The sequence below is a fragment of the Eleutherodactylus coqui genome, chromosome 4, assembly GCF_035609145.1.
Source record: "Eleutherodactylus coqui strain aEleCoq1 chromosome 4, aEleCoq1.hap1, whole genome shotgun sequence".
NCBI classification, from domain to species: Eukaryota; Metazoa; Chordata; class Amphibia; order Anura; family Eleutherodactylidae; genus Eleutherodactylus; species Eleutherodactylus coqui.
Window position 1 is genome coordinate 198,058,094 of NC_089840.1, and position 17,913 is coordinate 198,076,006.

The 17,913-nt window shown below is 43.0% G+C and overlaps 1 protein-coding gene across 3 annotated transcripts in view; it reads left to right on the forward strand.

The window, feature by feature from the left end:
• FBXL15 (F-box and leucine rich repeat protein 15) overlaps positions 1 to 17,913 on the forward strand; it is a 35,694-nt gene that overhangs the window by 16,799 nt on the left and 982 nt on the right. For all 3 annotated transcript variants that reach the window (XM_066598756.1, XM_066598757.1, XM_066598758.1), the window contains 2 exons: positions 4,110 to 4,269; positions 11,810 to 12,312. In XM_066598756.1, the coding sequence (XP_066454853.1) occupies positions 4,110 to 4,269; positions 11,810 to 12,312 (663 nt within the window). The remainder of the gene's footprint in view (positions 1 to 4,109; positions 4,270 to 11,809; positions 12,313 to 17,913) is intronic.

The window sequence follows — 17,913 nt, forward strand, 5'->3', positions numbered from 1 at the left end:
GCGCTAGCTAGCACACCGCCACACATGCGCAGTGGAGTTATTTTTCTTTAAATTCCTGCTTTCCTGCGGTATTCGCAGGCCATCCGCAATATGAGCCGGTGACCAGACAATATCTACATATGTACATAAGTGCATTCATATGTATGTGGTGAGGGGGATCCTGTGATCAGATTGGGACGACAAACCAGATGGGTGGGAAAAAGATTAGGTGATGTGATAGGCCTCCCTAATGAGATCCATTTTTAGGGCACACTTAAAATTGTGGGTATTGGGGATTAATCTGATTCTCTGGAGTAGCGCATTCCAGAGAACTGGAGCAGCTTGGGAAAAGACTTAGGGCAGGCTCACACAAGCATAATTTAACAGCGTTAAATTAATTAATACACGGTGAATGGAGTCAAGTGCATTGATTTTCATTGATCCGTTCATAATTGCTTATATACATTGCATATAGTACTGCGTAAAAAAAGAACGTAGCATGTTTTATTTTACCGTGTATCACATGCGATAGAGCCCTATTGCTCTCTATCAGTGCGTAATAAATGCTGTACATAGACAATTACATTGCATATGTGCGGTGTTTATACGCAACATTACTAAGCAGCAGAGAGTGAAATGTAAAATAAAACAGAAACGAGGGAGACTGCGCATGACAGCGTGCATGAGATGCTGTTGTGTGCAGTCCAAAATTGCTGCCATACGTGACAATAGGCCGGCTCACACAGCAGTAAAGCGCTGCTTATACTGTACGCTCATGTGAGCCCGGAATAAGAGGAGGGATTGCGAGATTCGGACTATAGTAGAATTTAGTCCAAGGTCATTGACTGAATGGAGAGCACGGGTTGGGCTGTAGACAGCTGACAGAGGAGATATAGAATGGTGCAGCACTGTAGAGAGCTTTATGGATGAGCCTCATAAGTTTAAACAGAGGTCTATAGTGCTCTGGCAACCAGTGTAAAGGCATTTTTACACACAACGATTATCGCTCAAAATTCGCTCAAAAGCCATCTTTTGAGTGATAATCATTGTGTGTAAATGTGCGCTCATCATGCACTTACCGTGCACTTTTCGTCCATCGCTGAGTTCAGCTCAGCTTAAAATCCATTGGGACTGATAAGACAGACCGCATGTTGAGATCTCGGGCGGCGCTGATAACATTCTTTCAGCAACTGTCCCGCTGGAGAACAATAGTGATGCATTTAGAGAACAGACCACCTGCTGTACAAATGAAGTTAGTTAGCTTCTAATAGGCTGACTAACCCATTAGTGGCTATTGCAAAATGATCGCTCAAAACTGCCAGTTTCTGAGAAATTGTGAGCGATCAGTGAAGCAGTTAGACAAAAAGATGAGCCAGGCTGCTGTGTTCAGGTTAGGTTAGAAAGGGAAGAATTTGGTGAGGGGAAGACCAATTAGTAGCGAGCAAGCACAAGAAGTTCAGTCTTAGAAAGGTTGTGTTTTAGATAGAGAAAGGACATGGTGTTAAAGACAGCAAACCAACAATCACTTGTGTTTTGTATTAGTGAAGGGGTGATGTCTCGGGAAGGGGTGTATATTGGGTTTCATGAGTGAAGAGATGGTACTGAAAGCCAAATCTGCTGATAATTTGTGTATTATGGGCTGTGTTAATGGGGAAAAAAGGAGGGGGCTTAGGACGGAACCCGAACCGGAAGAGGAGAAGAGGTAGAGCCAGAGAATGATAAACTGAATGAGGTGTCAGAGAGGTAAACCAGAAGAGCACAGTATGGCTGCCGGTCCACGGGCGAGTTTGAATTGTGGTCCCCGCAGCGTTAATCCGGCTGCGGGGAACCCACGAGCGGAGAATCATAGCGATTCTCTGCTCGCGGCCGGCAAATCGCCCAGGAGGAGTGGGGTAAGATCCCCCAGGAACACTGTCTGAAGCTGGAGGCTGGTTAAGCTTCATGTTTACAGCAGGACATAACAGTAAAACGGGGCTCCACTACGTACTAAAGATGCTTGTCATGAAGGGGTTCAGTAATTCCAAGACTGCAGTAGTCATTAAAAGTGGCATTTTGTGTTGGATTTAGATAAACTACTCGTTATGTTAGTTGTGTCGAGCCATTTAAATTGTTCTTTTTTTTGCAAATACCTAAAAAGTTGAAAATTTGCCAAATAAAGTTCATTTGCAATGGGGGTTGAATCATTTTGATTGCAAGTTGCATGGATCTCCGTATGTACTGATTGCTCTTCCAATGTTTCATAAAGTTATAACCAAGCCTTACCATTTCTGAATTGTAATATTGTACAGGCATTTTTCCTTAGGCTGCTTTCACATATGGCGTTTTTATTGCATTTTTTTAATGGTGGTTCTTCAGCAATTTAAGTTCACATCGAAAAAACACATGCAATTTTAACAATACTTGTGGTTTAAAAAAAACAAAACACCACCACATGCAGTTTCTGAAAACCGCATACTTTTTTAATGTAGTTTTTAACTGCGGAAGACTTGCAGTTAAAAACTGCAACAAAAACACCATGTGTACACGCAGCCTTAAAGGGGTGATTAAAAAAAATCTGACTGTTTTCTTGCAAAAATAGTGCCACACATCCACAGGTTGGGTGTGGTATTGCAGCTCAGCCCCATTCACTTCAGTGGAGCTGAAGTGCAATACCAGACACAACCTATGGACAATTTTGGCACTGTTTCTGGAAACGTGTAGCCATGATTTCTCTAATCCTGTACAAGAAAGTTATCAGCTGTACTTTGAGACTAAAACTTTGTGACAAAGTGCATACAGATAAGTGTACTTCATACCACTTGTTGTTTAATTTTTAACATATGCAAAGTGCTCATTGTGGCCTGCAATACCTTTCTATATGGACCCATTGCTGGGTCACAGACACAATATACAGATGTGGTGTCTATCTCACATTATTAACATTGGAAGCAATACAGGCTGCGTATGACCGTGTCCCCACGCAGACTGTCATGTGCTATACAACTTTATTTTTGTTTATATTTCCTGTGCTGTCGCTTAGCGATGATGCGGATACCTGCAGCCCATATTCAATATAATCGCATATGGGCTGCGGGTATTTCCGCGACCATAGAGGGCAATGGGCTCTATGTCACAATTCCACAGTAAAATAAAACCTGCTGTGTTCTATTTTCTGCGAGCGGATTACGCAATTTGCCCCCTAATGTGAGTGGAATTGTGTAATTCAATGCATTTGATTGATATGCATATTACCACGGATCAAACACTGATGGAATCCGCATTTCCTATCCGTTCGTGTGAGACCAGCCTAAAGACAGCAAAATACAAAAGGTTGATATGATAGCATGCTTAACCGCTTAGCGATAGCCAATACACACACACACACACATATATATATATATATATATATATATATATATATATATATATATATGATGAGCGATGGCTGTGATTGGTTCATCGAGCACTGCAGTGATTGGCTGAGCTACGGTGCTCAAGAAACAATCAAAGTCATCACTTCTTGGAGGCGGGATTTTTGAACCTCCAAACCAGGAAGTGTGTCAGAGCTTTAGAAGGAGACGTGCAGCGGAAGTGATGTATTGGTTTTTTTTATGTAGCCAGGGTTTATTTTAGGCCTCAAACAGTAGGACTTCCTACTCTAAAAGTTGCATCGCACGAAAACCATGTTTTCGTGTGATGCGATGCAACACAAAGGAAGGCTCCAGAGGGAAACATGGGCTATAGAACATAGTAAATCGCAGCAATATTCAGCCTGCCTCGATTTTTTTTTTTTTTTTTCTCACAATGCAGCAGCCTACAAAACATCGCTAATGTGAAGCAACCTATTGGAAAGCATGGGCTTCACATACATGTGATTTGTAGCATTCTCTCATTGCAAGAAAATTACGTGATTTTGTCGCCCATCGGAAAGCAGCGTTAATGGCCTATTTCGATGTGGAATATGCACCAAAATAGTCCATGCTGCAATTTTTTCACATGTGATAAAGACAGGCCTGAATGGCCCAATGTAAATCAATGGGATTTTAGAACTGCACATTCTACAGCGCAAACCCGCTCGGATGAGTGCGCCCTTTTGTAAATGGATGGTGTTACTAATGGTAAATTAATCCTTCGTTTCTTTTGCTCTACAGCCTGCACCTGCTGGATCTGCCTTGGGAAGATGTGCTGGTTCCTCATATCCTTTCTTATTTACCCTTGAGGCACATCATAAGTCTGCAGAGGGTCAGTAAAGCCTTCCAGTCCTTAGTCCAGCTCTATCTGGCCAATTGTCGGAGCTTTGATTCCACGCAGGTAAAACTGTTTAGAAACATTCTGGAATTTTTATCTTATATCTTCGGTACATAGCTTGTCCCTTGTCTGAGCTTTGTGAATGCTGCAATTAATTTTACATCTAATGTAATGCCTTATATAAGAGGTTTTCTAATTATCCAAATCTCCACCTCTGATTGGATGTGATTTAGGGCTCCTACACACTTGCTTTTTTTTTTAATGCAAATGTCGATTGGACTTTCTTAAAAACGCATCGCACAGAAATCTCAAAGCACAAACTTGTGATGTGTTTTTTTTTAAATTTAGAAAGTCCCATTGACATTCGCGTTAAAAAAACGCAAGTGTGTGGGAGGCCTTGGGCCTCATTCACACGAGTCCTATCACAGTGGTGACTTAAATTAAAAGGTTTAAATTTTATTTAGACAAATGTTAAAATATAACACCTAAGGGCACAACACACAAAACAAAAACAAAGTGGAGGACGTGGTGTAAGGCTTGTGCAGCCACACCATTCACAGTCGCTACAGGTGAGTGTCTATAACGCAATGTGTGTGTGAGCGTTATGGCATACACACCTAAGAACCAGTACTGGTGAAGAGAAATAGATCTAGGAAACCGGACTATTTGATGGTTAGCCGGATGCTTAGATTTGATTTATTCCGGTTACCAGTATGAACTCTCACCAGTTTTTGGTATTGTGTAACCTCAGATTCACGTGGGTTCAGTTATAGCTACTGTGTTGAAAAAGTTTCTTCGTAATTATAACTGAAGGGAGTAAAAAGTTTTCAGTTACCATGTTACGATTTCTTGTAACATGAACAATCAGGATTTGTTAGTCTTGAATACGAGAAATGTCTCCAGAGGCCCTGAAGATGTCAACAGACCTCCTATGAGAGATTTCTTGAGGACATAACGAGAGAATCCCCTCAGTTGGTGGGGGTCATAAAAATTATAGACCCATAGGAGACACAAACTCAGGTCTCTATTTATCTGCTCTGCTCGACGCGTTTCACCAGTTAATTGCGTGGATCATCAGGAGCATACAAAACTTTAGGTCTCAGTAGTCTGAGCAATATCGTACAGTCTAGATAGGCTGGATGATGAAGAAACAAGTGTCCTGATATTTGGAGGGACAACTGTCTCAGCAGGTCAGTCAGGGTTTGGGGTGGGATTTTATATTCTCCCAATTTTTGCATGAAAATAAATTCAGGTGTGATACTGCAAATGGTACCACCCTGAAGTGTCTAAAACGACCCTGAGTGCAAATCTCTCTCCTACGGTTCAAGATAGAGACTAATAGTATCCTCAGGTCTCTTGCGTTAGTATAAATGAGAAATGAGACCGGATTAACCTCTCAATTGAGGACATGCAAGAGGTAGCACTGAGTAAAGCGTCTCTGTCTTAAGGTTGGAGTGAAGGATTAATCGGGTTCTATTAGAGGATGGCGTGATAGGTTGGTATGTCTAAGATGTCAGATACCATACCTCTGCAATGCACCTTCTCCAGAGGTTTGAACACCCAATCTCTAAGGTGTCAAACACCCTGCTATTACGATGCACCTTCTCCAAAGGGAGGTATGCACACTCACTCCAATCCTGAATAGCAACGCCCTGATACAGATCTGCTTCTCCTGCTTAAATTCTAAGAGAGAACTAATAGATTTCTAGCTCATTAGATCAGGAGCTGTCTCTCGATACCCTCCCAGGTTTCTTTTACCCCAAATGTCAAAATTGACAGAAGAAAGGTAGGATACAAGGTAAAAATAACAAAGCTGGTGTCCGTAGCCCAGATGGTAGGCTAGGGAATCATTCACACGAGTGTTTTTACGCGGCTATTTAGCCCGCGATAAAGCGTCAGACGAAAATCACAGCCATGTGAAGCATTGAATTCCAATGAATTTATTCACACAAGCAATTTTCCGGCACGTGAAAAAAATCGTACCGTCAAAACGCCTACCGTTTGCGGTCACCGATTTTTCTTGTTGCAACACGACCTATTTTTTGACGAAAAACATTGGAGGCTCTTATACACTCTGATGGGAGCTGAAAAAAAGGGAGGCGGAGGGAGTTTACCTGCATCCGGTGTTCGGAAAAGAAGACAGCTGGCTCTGTTTAAGAATTAGAAGTCATTATGAGGATTTCTGCCAACCAACAGAATTCTGGGCTGCAGCGTCTTTTACACGTGTGAATGGACGAGAAAACGCTAATTAATCTCGGGACTTGGTGGCCGCTATTCTTCACTGATGTGATTCTATGGCATGGGCGGACAGCGTAAAAACGCATATGCTTGTGTGAATGAGGCTGAAGGCTGCTTTCACATCTGCGTTGGGGATTCCGATTTCCGCCTCTGTTCAGAGAGAAGGAAAGGGTAAACTTCTGGCCAGACGGATCCATCTTATGACGGAACCGAACATCACAGAACGGACCCCATTGACTATAATGTGGTCCGTCTGGTCTTCAGTCAGCTGATCAGAGATTCCAGCAGAGATGTGAAAGCGATTAATGTAATACACCATTTTTCTTTGAAGAAAGTTGATGAAAAACCAAATTCCCTACAGCTACCATCTTTGTGCCTTTTGCCATCAACCTTGACCTTAAACCGGATCGCCTATCAAGCCACACCACAGGAATCAGATCGCGGCATGATGTAAACTTTTGCCATATTTGTAATAAAATAATCTAAATAATAAAATAAAAATTTATATTTGGTATTGCTGCGTCCGTAAAAGTCCAATCTATCAATGTAATGCATTATTTACCCCGCATGGTAAACGTTGTCAGAAAAAAAACAAAAACGCCAGAATTGCGCTTTTTTGGTCACTCAGTCTCCAAGAAAAAATGTAATAAAAAGCCTATCGCGCCAACGGAAACTATGGGACGTCTCACACAAATTGAGCCCTCACACAACTATGGCGACGGAAAAATAAAAAAGGTATAGCCGTTAGAAGATCGTGTCAGAAAATAATTTTAAAAAATTAAATATCTTTGAAAAAAGATAAAAATAGCAGAATAAAAGTAGCAGAGAAAAAAAAAACGATATTAATTTGGGATTGTAGTAATCGTACTGACCCAGAGAATAAAGTTATCGTCATTTTTGTTGCAGTTTGTATGCCGTAGAGACAAGACGCACCCAAAGATGGTGGAATTTAGTTTTGTTCCATTTCACTCCACTTAGAATCTTTTAAAAGTTTTTCACTACATTATATGGTACATTAAATAGTTCCATTAAAAAATACAACTCGTCCCGCAAAAAACAAGTCCTCAGACAGCTGCGCAAATTAATCACTGAATGAGTTATGATTTTTTAAAAGGGGAGAGGAAAAAAAGAAAAAAGGGCTGCGTCCTTAGGGTTCAGTCAGATTGATGTTTTTATGTTTTAATTTATGTGCGTAAAAACACATGCCTATAAAAATTTGCAGGACTGAAGTCGGCGTCACGCTGAAAAAAATGCACTTGGCCTCATTTTTGTATACATAAAGTGCGCTTTCTGTTATCCCTTGCTGCAGCTGTCACATTCCTTGGATGTGAAACCCCTGGATGCTGTCACATCCAGGGGCTTCACCTTGTTGTCAATGGGGCTGGTGGCAGTAGCGGCAGCCCCATTGACATACAGAGAACATCGCGCTCCTCTGCCACAGTTGTGACAGCTGTGGCAGAGGATTTCTTAATCTCCGCAGTTAGCACCCTTATCACTGAACACTGTGACAGCATTGTCACAGTGTCCGAGGACAAGGGGACAGCCCGTGGAGATTAAGAAACCCTCTGCCACAGCTGTTACAGAGGATCGCGATGTTCTCCAATTGACTTCAATTGAGCTGGCGCTACAGCAGGCTCTATTGAAAGCAATGAGCTGCCAGCAAGCCCTGCAGTGATTTTCGGGGAAGGGCTTTAAATATAAGCCCTTCCCTGAAAATCATCCCTAAAATGTGTAAAAATTAAAAAAATATATATATATATACTCACCTCTCAGCAGCTGCTGGGGCTCAGGCGCATCCAGCGGGGTCTTCTCCCTTCACTGCTCTGAAGTGCTTTCAGCAGGAGGGGATTTAAAATCTCCGCCTGCTGAAAGGGCTGCCTCGGATTGGCTGAGCACTGTGACCAATCAGAGGCAGCTCTCAGCTGTCATTCAATAGCTGCATTTAATGGGAGAACAATAGGGCTTCTCTGCCACAGCTGTGACAAAGGATCGCTATCTTCACTGCATGTTCTCAATAGGATTGGCGCTGCTGCCGTCGGCCCCATTGAGGACAAGGTGAAACCCCTGGATGTGACAGCATCCAGGGTTTTCACATCCCCCAAAAAATGGATGCCGCAGTTACCTGCGGTTTAAAATCCGCTGCTCTATATTTACCTGCGCATTTTTGTGCGCAGGTAAATATTGGGCATATGACCGCTGCCATTGAAAAGCATTGGTTCTTAATACATGCTGATCGCAAATGCATGTAACATACGCACATAAAAATGCCCGTCTGACTGAGCCCTTAAGGGGTTAAAATAAATCCCCCTTTTCTAGAAATGCATACTGGCCCGGATTTTGTTGCAGGCAATAAATTTAGCTCAAGGTTTCCCCTTGTAGTTAAGACGGAAGGCTTGGAAATAATATCATGAGATGAATTTACTTCCCTCTAAAGAATCAATTGTGTGATATGAAGCAATCAATTTAATTTCACTTGGATTCATCCTCTTCTCAATCAATAATTATTCAGTAAGGTAATTGAAATGGACAATGTAGAATAATATTCATCATCTTTGTAGTCACAAGCTATTAATGAAGTTGTTGTAAGAGACGGCACCTCTCCGCAAGACCTGAAAGGTTGACCTTTTATGTAGCGAGCAGTAGGTGGCACAGCTGGTTGACAAATGGTGTTACCGAGCGGAGGAAGCCCGTCGGATAGCAGAGAAATCCTATTTCAAGCAAGGCATCTTAGATTCTGAACATATCCATGAGGCTAATCAATAATTCCTGTTCAGGGTAATATATTTTATGTACTTCATGATAAATGCTCAATAAATATAAGCTGAATATTTCTAGTTGCAATGTGGAGGATCTCGGGTATAGATACTCGTATTCTTATGGTTTTACTAGGGTATTAGTGGATGATGTGGCATCAGGGTAGGTCACACGGTCTGTCGCTGCAGCGGAAAGTACGCACTACTTCACCCTTTGCATTATGAAGCAAAAATAGCGTGGTGCCATGTTAGGGCTCGGTCAGACGAGAATTTTGGGGGGGTTTTTGTGTGTGACCGAAGCTCCATGCTTTTTTTTTTTACATGTGCTCAAAATAGTGTGTGCAGGACTTTAACAGGCAAAATTTCAGATCCCCGTTGACTGGAGCAGCTGTGCTTGTAGAAGCGCAGCTGCTCTACGAAGGCCCCCTCATCACTGAACACTGTGACAGCACTGTCACAGTGTTCAGTGATGATGGGACTCCCCGCCGGGATGAAAGAATCCCCTGCCACAGCTGTGGCAGAGGACCACGATTTCAATGGGGCCGGCGCTGTTGCCACACCATTGAAAGCAATGGGATGCAGGCAGGACCCACAGCAATGATTTTCGAGGAGGGCTTGAAAATCACCGCGCTCAGCCAGTCAGAGGCAGCGCCTTCTGCAGGCAGGGATTTTTCTAGGTGAGTTAATTATTTTTTTACAGCTAGGGATGATTTTCAGGGTAGGACTTATATTTCAAGCCAACCCCCGAAAATCATAAAGGCTGCAGGGGTGGACTTTATCCCATTGCTTTCAATGGAGCGGCAGCAGTGCCAGCCCCATTGAAAGCAATGGGATAGCATCGCGGTCCTCTGTGACAGGGGATTCTTTTGTCCCTGCTGCAGACCCTTCATCACTAAACAATGTGACAGTGCTGTCACAGTGTTCAGTCATGAGGGGGCTCCCTGCGGGGATTCTTTACCCACAGCACGGAACTACCGACGTGCATTATAGGCAGGCATGTCCTATCTTTTGCAGGTGTAAGTATTTTGCTCCTTTAAAAATCGGAACATGTGAACACTTCATCGGAAACCAATGGCTCTAATAGGGGCGCAAAAAAAAAAATCACTTGCCTAACCGCGGCCTTAGCCAGAAAAATCTATGTGATGTTAAAAAGCCGCTCTGGTGATTTTTCTTTTTATTTATTATGTAGCAGTTCCCCCATTACCTTGGTTAGTTATTCCTTTCTATCTGAAACTACTGGCATCTTTCTCCCCAATGGTCACGTGATCTCAATTCTGTCTAACTCAGATTTACTTGGGGCTATGCTGTCTGAAACTAGTCATTTTCTCAGTCTGTGTGATGCTGTTTCATGGACGCTACCACAGAAAATGCCGGGAAAAGGACACAGGCTCTCCTATCACAGTTGCTGATGATGATCATACAGCTCCTGTCACACAGTTATAATAGCGGAGATCTCAGCTCATGCTCCTGATTGTATATTTGTGTTCTGTAGATTATGTAGGTGAATATAGAAGGTAATGATAATTAAACGGGTTGTCCAGTAATAAATAGTAAATCTTAAGAAGTCCATCACCCAAGATCTCCACCGATTAAATGATTGTCCGGACGGTTTGCTTTGTGCATGGAGCGGATTTCTGCAGGAAGCATCCACAGCATTTTTGCCCAGTGTGAACGTACCCTAAAAGCTACATAAACACCTGAATTATGATTAGTATATAGAGATGAGCGAACCTACTCGTTTAGAGTAATTACTCGATCGAGCACTGCGATTTTCGAGTACTTCCATACTCGGGTGAAAAGATTCGGGGGGCGCCGGGGGAGCGGCGTGGCGGAGCGGGGGGTAGCAGCGGGGAACAGGGGAGAGCCCTCTCCCCCACACTCCCTGCTGCAACCCCCCACTCACCCACGGCACCCCCTGAATCTTTTCGCCCGAGTACGGAAGTACTCGAAAATCGTGGCGCTCGGGCGAAAAATGGGCGTGGCCGAGTATGCTCGCTCATCTCTATTAGTATACATAATACCTGTTTCAGTATACAGTGCATGTTTTAATTAGCCATTAGCTCAAATTTATTTTAAAGGGAATCTTCAAGAGGTCATCTTCGCCAAACTAAAGCCCCATTCACATTTGCCTTGGAAAATTTTGATCAGCATGCAAGATTCAGGACAGACCCCATTACAGTAAATGCGATCCATTATGCATGCAACAAGGCTGACGGACCCCATTACAGTTAATGGGGTCTGCCTGGTGCGGGACCCAGACAACGGAAATCAGACCAAAAGCAGAACGATCATATGAATACAGCCTTACGACCATTCGAATACCCTGCAAAGTCTGGGGTCCCAGAAAGTAGAGCTACCCTGTTGATTTCCATCTCTTTGCTAGATCATATAGGATTAAGCAGAAAGAGTATTTCTTTATACAGATTCCAGGGTGGATATTGACACTTTCTAAGTAGGCAAGGGTAAAAAACTAAATTTTAAGCTCACAACACCATAATTAAAATTTGGTGGGGGTGCAAGGCATACATGTAATGGTGAAATTGTATGATATTGTTTACAAATGTATATGTATAGATGTCTCACTCCTTGATTCACTTTTTTATTCTTGACAGCTTGGCTCACAGTTACCCAAAAGCGCTTTTTCCAGCATGCTCAGACACAATTCAGTATTACAGAGACTTGATCTTCGAAGTTGTTCTGACTGGTTAACAGATAAGGAGCTACTTCCAGTCATTGGGCAGAACCATCATCTTCTTCATATCAATCTGAATAGTTGTGTCCAGCTGAGCCGTCAGTCCTTGGTGGCCATCTCACTCAGCTGTCCTCACTTACGGAACATCTGCCTGGGTCACTGTGAATGGTTGGACTGTCTTTCCCTCCGCAGCCTGGCAGATCACTGTAAACATTTGGAGGATGTTGACCTGACAGCTTGCCGTCAGCTGAAGGATGACGCAATATGTTACTTGGTGCAGAAAAGCAAGCAAATCAAATCTCTCTCGCTAGCAGTTAATGCAAACATTAGTGATATTGCTGTGGAAGAGACTGCCAAAAATTGCCGAGACTTAGAGCATCTCGACTTGACTGGATGTCTGCGGGTCAAGAATGAATCCATTAGGTAAACATGCATTTTACCTAGTATTGTTATACATTAACTGACACCTAGTAATGTGGAAAAGGACTCACCTGGTGTGGGAAACCTGTCTAATCGACAGGTCTCCACACCGAAGGTCCAGGTTTGCCTTCAAGGATAATCACAAGCAATATTCCCTGCCAGGTTTCAAAAGAGTATGGAAGAGTGACAACGGAGGTTCCCAGGGTCCCAGAACCTCAGTCATAGAAAGCACATATAGAAAATTGAAAATGCTCCTGTACTACACTAAAGGTGCATTTACACACAAAGATGATCACTCAAAAGATGGCTTTTGAGCGATCATTTTGCATAAACTACTACTTGGTACTAATGCCTATTAGTAGCAATTAGTAGCGTGTGAGCTGCCTGGAGCTGTATTCAGAGAAGAGAGCATCCACTGTTCTCTGAATACATTCTATTTGTTCCGCCACGGGGGGTGACAGCTGAGACAATGTTATCAGCGCTTCCCGGGCAGAACACAGCGTGCACTCCTTTCTATCAGTTGTTCTGCCGAACATTGGATTTCATGCTGAACTGACATTCATCGTTCAACAGAAAAGTGAAAGATGGGCAATTTTACATGCAACGATTATAGCTCAAAAGATGGCTTATGAGCGATAATCGTTGTGTCAAAATGAGTTTTAAGTCTGCTTAATAGATTAGTAATTAAAGATTAAATTTACTCCACAGAGGAGACTTGGAGCCCACCAAGTCTCCTCAGTATTCGGGTTCACGGAACGATAGTCACCACAGAATGAAGAAAGTGGCTTCCATTGGTTAATTGTTTTTTTCGTTCTGTCTGTACTATATTTTAAACCACATTATGTAATAAACCAATAGTTTAAAATATAGTACAGACGAAACAAAAAAAAGAACGTATAGCCAGACAACGCGTTTCGAAGGCTTACACTTGCCTTCTACTTCAAGCAGCTATTTAGTCAGTCTCAAAGCAGTTTATAAAGATTTATAAAAAGAGCCTCATGGGCTTTCGACACTTACCAATTAGGCTGGCTTGGCTTTTTTCTCTGTTCTTTGTTGGGTTTTTTTCGTCTGTACTATATTTTAAACTATACCGTAGAATAAATTAATGGAAGCCAATTTCTGTGCTGACTATCAATCCGCAAACCCAGATACTGAGGAGACATGGTGGCCTCTAAGCCTTCTCTGTGCAGTAAGTTTAATCTTTAATAACTAATCTATGAAGCACACTAAAGACCCTTTTACACACAATGATTAAAGCCATCTTTTGAGAGATAATCGTTGTGTGTAAATGTGCACCCTTTGTGCACTTTTTGTCCATCACTGACTTCAGATCCGCATGAAATCCTCGTCCCTCAAGACGATAAAAGGGACCGCACGCTGTTTTCACCATGGACAGCACTGATATCACCTGTTAAAGAATGTTATCAGTTGTTAGCAGCTGCTGTCCCACTGGAGAACAATAGCAATGTATTTAGAGAACAGACCACCCACTGTTCTCTTAATGCATGCAATAAAGTACTGAAGGGCTCATTTAGCCCATTAGTACCCAAATATTGAACGATCATCTGCGTGTGTAAATGGACCTTTAGTAGCGTAGGAGCATTTTCTATTGTTTATATGTACATTTTATCTTCTATGGAGTGAGATTTAGATTGATCAGTCCCATACGAGGCTGTACAGAGGAGGGAGGAAGCCAACTCCAGGACTTAATCCAGGAATCCCGTTCCAAGGTGTAAAGTTCATTAGTAGCAAAAGCATCCAGCGTGCAAGTAGTTGAATAAAACATCCAATTATTATTTAAGCTGTTAACCGCACCAGCCTCTCCCAGCTTCCTGCTGCCTTCAGCTCTGCAGCTTCGGGTTTCCGTACTGCTTACAGGCTGCAGCACCCAGTGAAGAGAGTGAAGAGACTGTCACTGGCTGCAGCAGCTCATGATGTCCTGTACACAGGTTCTGCAGCCTGCAAAGAGTAGATTACAGTGGAGACCCGGGGCTACAGCGCTGTACACAGAGGGAAGTCAGGAGAGGTATTACTTTATTATCTTTACAAATGGGGAAGATTAATTAAAAATTCAGTTACGTGGACAACCCCTCCGGGGGACGAAGGGTAGCTTATAAACAGAAATCTGCTGTATACATCAGTATAGTAATACAGTATGATCTATAGGACAGCTTGAACACACAAGCCAAAAGCTTTAATTGCCTTGTAACACTTTTTAAGTGGCTTCATTCCTGCATGCTTCCCTCCCAGTGACAATGCGCTGGGCGCTGGAGGCCAATTCTCTCTTCTGTCTGCTTGCAATGCAATTTTGAGAAATTATTAAATAAGTAATCACAAGGGCTGTGGGTTTTACATCCGCATTCCCCTCCAGCAGAAGATTAATATTTTATACCTTTTTACAGTGAGAACTTATTTAGAGCTTGGAACTGTAGAAATAAGGTGTTGAGTTTCGATCACTTGGGAATCATAATTTACTTATTGCCAATGATGTTTGTTACAATAAAAGCGGCAACAGAAGCCTTCTCATGAAGAAACGTCCCAATAGCGGGCCTTCACAAAGGACCTTCCCGCAGTGACCCCTCACATGGAATGACACCGATACAGAAATTTGATATTAATGGAAATTCAAAAATTTCCATTAAGCAAAAGTTTGACAGTAAGACGGCTTCTAATCCTGCCTTTTCACTCTCTCGCATCACGATACAGTCGCCAGTGTGAAGGAGCCCATAGGAGCAGGGAGAAATCTCAGCAGAAAGATGCCTGCTAAGCATCAGAAAGGAGGCGCCAGAGTGTAACAGGCAAGCAGGCGAGGGATGGAAGAGGGTTTGCACTGGAGCGCCCCTTTTACCTTACATTTAAATGGTTGTACAATGGTTAGCAGTAATCAGTGTGTCATATACTAACAGCTTCTGTTCTGTCTGATGGAGATATAGCAGAGCGCTGTTCGTGGTTTAAGAATGTTCTCCGTATTACTAAAAAGCTCTAATTGTAGCATCTCCTTTACGGTTATCTGCGGGAAATATAAAGTACAAAAATACATATTTTTCATAAAAGCCATTTATACCCATGGGAAATACTCATTTTCTTCCATTTCCGTTCTCTGTCAAACGCTGTGATAACACGGCTTCTGGCCGCACGCACGCAGGGGTCGCTAGTAAGCGCAGCTCCACTCTCTCTATGCAGGTACTATTACAGACCTATTCGCATTGCCAACAACTAAGAGCTGCGATAATTAAGAACCCCTTTGTTTTATACACTTAATACTTCACAATTGCGCTGGGTGCAATAAAAAAACGTATATAACACTTTAGTAATAGATTCTGCAGAGAATAGAAGCCATTGATTTCAATGGGTTCCCTCACATTCTGCTTTTGTGGCGCTCAATTTTCGCACGTGCAAAAACATACACGACATGCTCTATTTTTGTGCACATTTGCGCACCCAATGCTCGATAGGAGTGTATGAGGGTACGCAAATGTGGACCCTGTCCGCACTAAATTGTACTCTGAACTGCGTGATTTTGCAGTGTTAATCCATAACACTAGGAATGAATTAGGCTGCCCAGCCGGTCCAATCACTACATGGGGTGCATTCCACGCCGATGTGAACAGGTCTGGCAGTGTAGAAAAAAGTACAGAAGAATGCACAGATTTGCGAGTGACAGCGCTCCCTTCACAGCGCTATTACGTCACAGTATTCGGAGCGCATGCATACATCCATCTGCGGGAGCCCTGTGTGACTTTTCTTCGAGTCACAAATTTAGGCCGGGTCACGCAGCGGTTTACAGCCCTGGAAGCAGCAGTGACCCGGCATACGGCCGCATAATGCAGCAATATTGTACTCACACACGCTGTTATGGGCAGTCCACCCTTCCTGTGCTATCTCGAAGCAACAGTGCGTATATATGCAATGTAATTGCGCATGGCCGCGCGTATATATGCGCAAAAGAGAACAATGGGCTCTATCTCACGTATATATGAGGCAAAATAGAACACGCTGCGTTCTTTTTTGCACTCGCGTATTACTGAATTCTGTCACGCTAATGTGATCGGAACTGCAATGTAATTGATTGCCTGCGAGTTACCGCGTATCACACGGGCGCACAGAGCCTGCGTAATACGCGATAAATATACGTCTGTGTGAGCCTGGCCTTAACTAAGCTGACGAGTAAACCCCAAACAATCATGTTAATGAATGTTCTCGCTCCTGGCGCAGCATTCACTTGGGGCATCTAATGAAGCCCATGTTTACAGAATAAATGGCGTAACACATCAGAGAGAAGGGCTGCCGCTCGGAGGTCATCCAGCGAGCAGGTAGGAGAGCGGAGCTAAAGACCTGCTGCAGATTTCGGATGAGATTAAGGTCAGCCGGGGGTTTAAGGGCATCTGCTCTCCTAATCTAGTCCAGTATTGCTCGGTACTTTGGTTCATCCTACTGAAAGACAAACGTAAAATGCTGTCCGCACAGCGTCCACACCTCTACCGAAGGGCTCCTTCAACTGGCGATCGCAATATCGCCGCAAGGAAATTGTGGCAAAGGCAGTACATTAGTTGTCCGAGTGTCAACGATGCTTTTTCTTGCAAAAACATTGCTGCCTTCTTGTGCGTGTTTCTCACAATAGACCGTAGGAGTTTCCAATGTTAAAAACGCATCACACGAAAGTCGCAAGTTCATGCGATGCAATAAAACGAAGGCTTCAAAAGGAAACATTGGAGTAAAAAAAAATAAAACAGCAAAACGCAGCAAGATAGGACATGCCGCAATTTTTTTTCTACTCCACATCGCGTAAGTAAAAACATCGCAAATGGAAATGAAACCATTAAAAATCATTGATTTCATAGTTCTGCGTTTCTACTCACTCTCGCATCGCTCAAAATACGCATTTACACCAGCAAGTCTTATGCGTTGCGAGGCACAAAACTCGCACTGAAATAGACGGCATTGTTTTCAGTCGGCCTACTTACATATGTGATCTTTCTCGCGCGGCAGTGCTATGAGATAGAAATAATGCAGTTTGTTCTATCTTTCTATGAGTCTTCAAAAATCTCGCGCATTGTGTCCAGTGGGTGAGAAAATACATGTGATTTTCTTGTACGTGAAAATCTCAATTGTTCAATAATGTGATTTTCTTGCAAAACGCAAGGCATTTCCCGAGAAAAACACAATTTGTCAAGTACGAAATCGGTCCAGGTTTCTCAGATCGATATCGCATTCGCCTGTCTGAATCCACCCTTCATACGGGCGAATGCGATATCAGGCCGGATATTGTGCGCGTCAACATGTGATTTTTTTCCCATGGATGCGAGCCATTTTTATATCAAAACTGCCTCGTATCACTTTGAGGAAGTAGCGATGTTTTCAATGGGGAGATATAACATCGCACTCACCTAGAATGCAGTGCGATGCTGTCTCCGGCCCCATTGAAAACAATGGGCAATGATAGGACGTGCCGCAGGAAGAAAAAAAAAGAAGAAACCAGTAAGCCAGTGCAGGACGGCGCACGTAAAATACACCGTACATGCACGGGCATACGCAAGCAAAAACATGACAATACACAGTTCCATACGCTGGGAAAATGCTGCAATTTTTACGCAGCGTTTTACG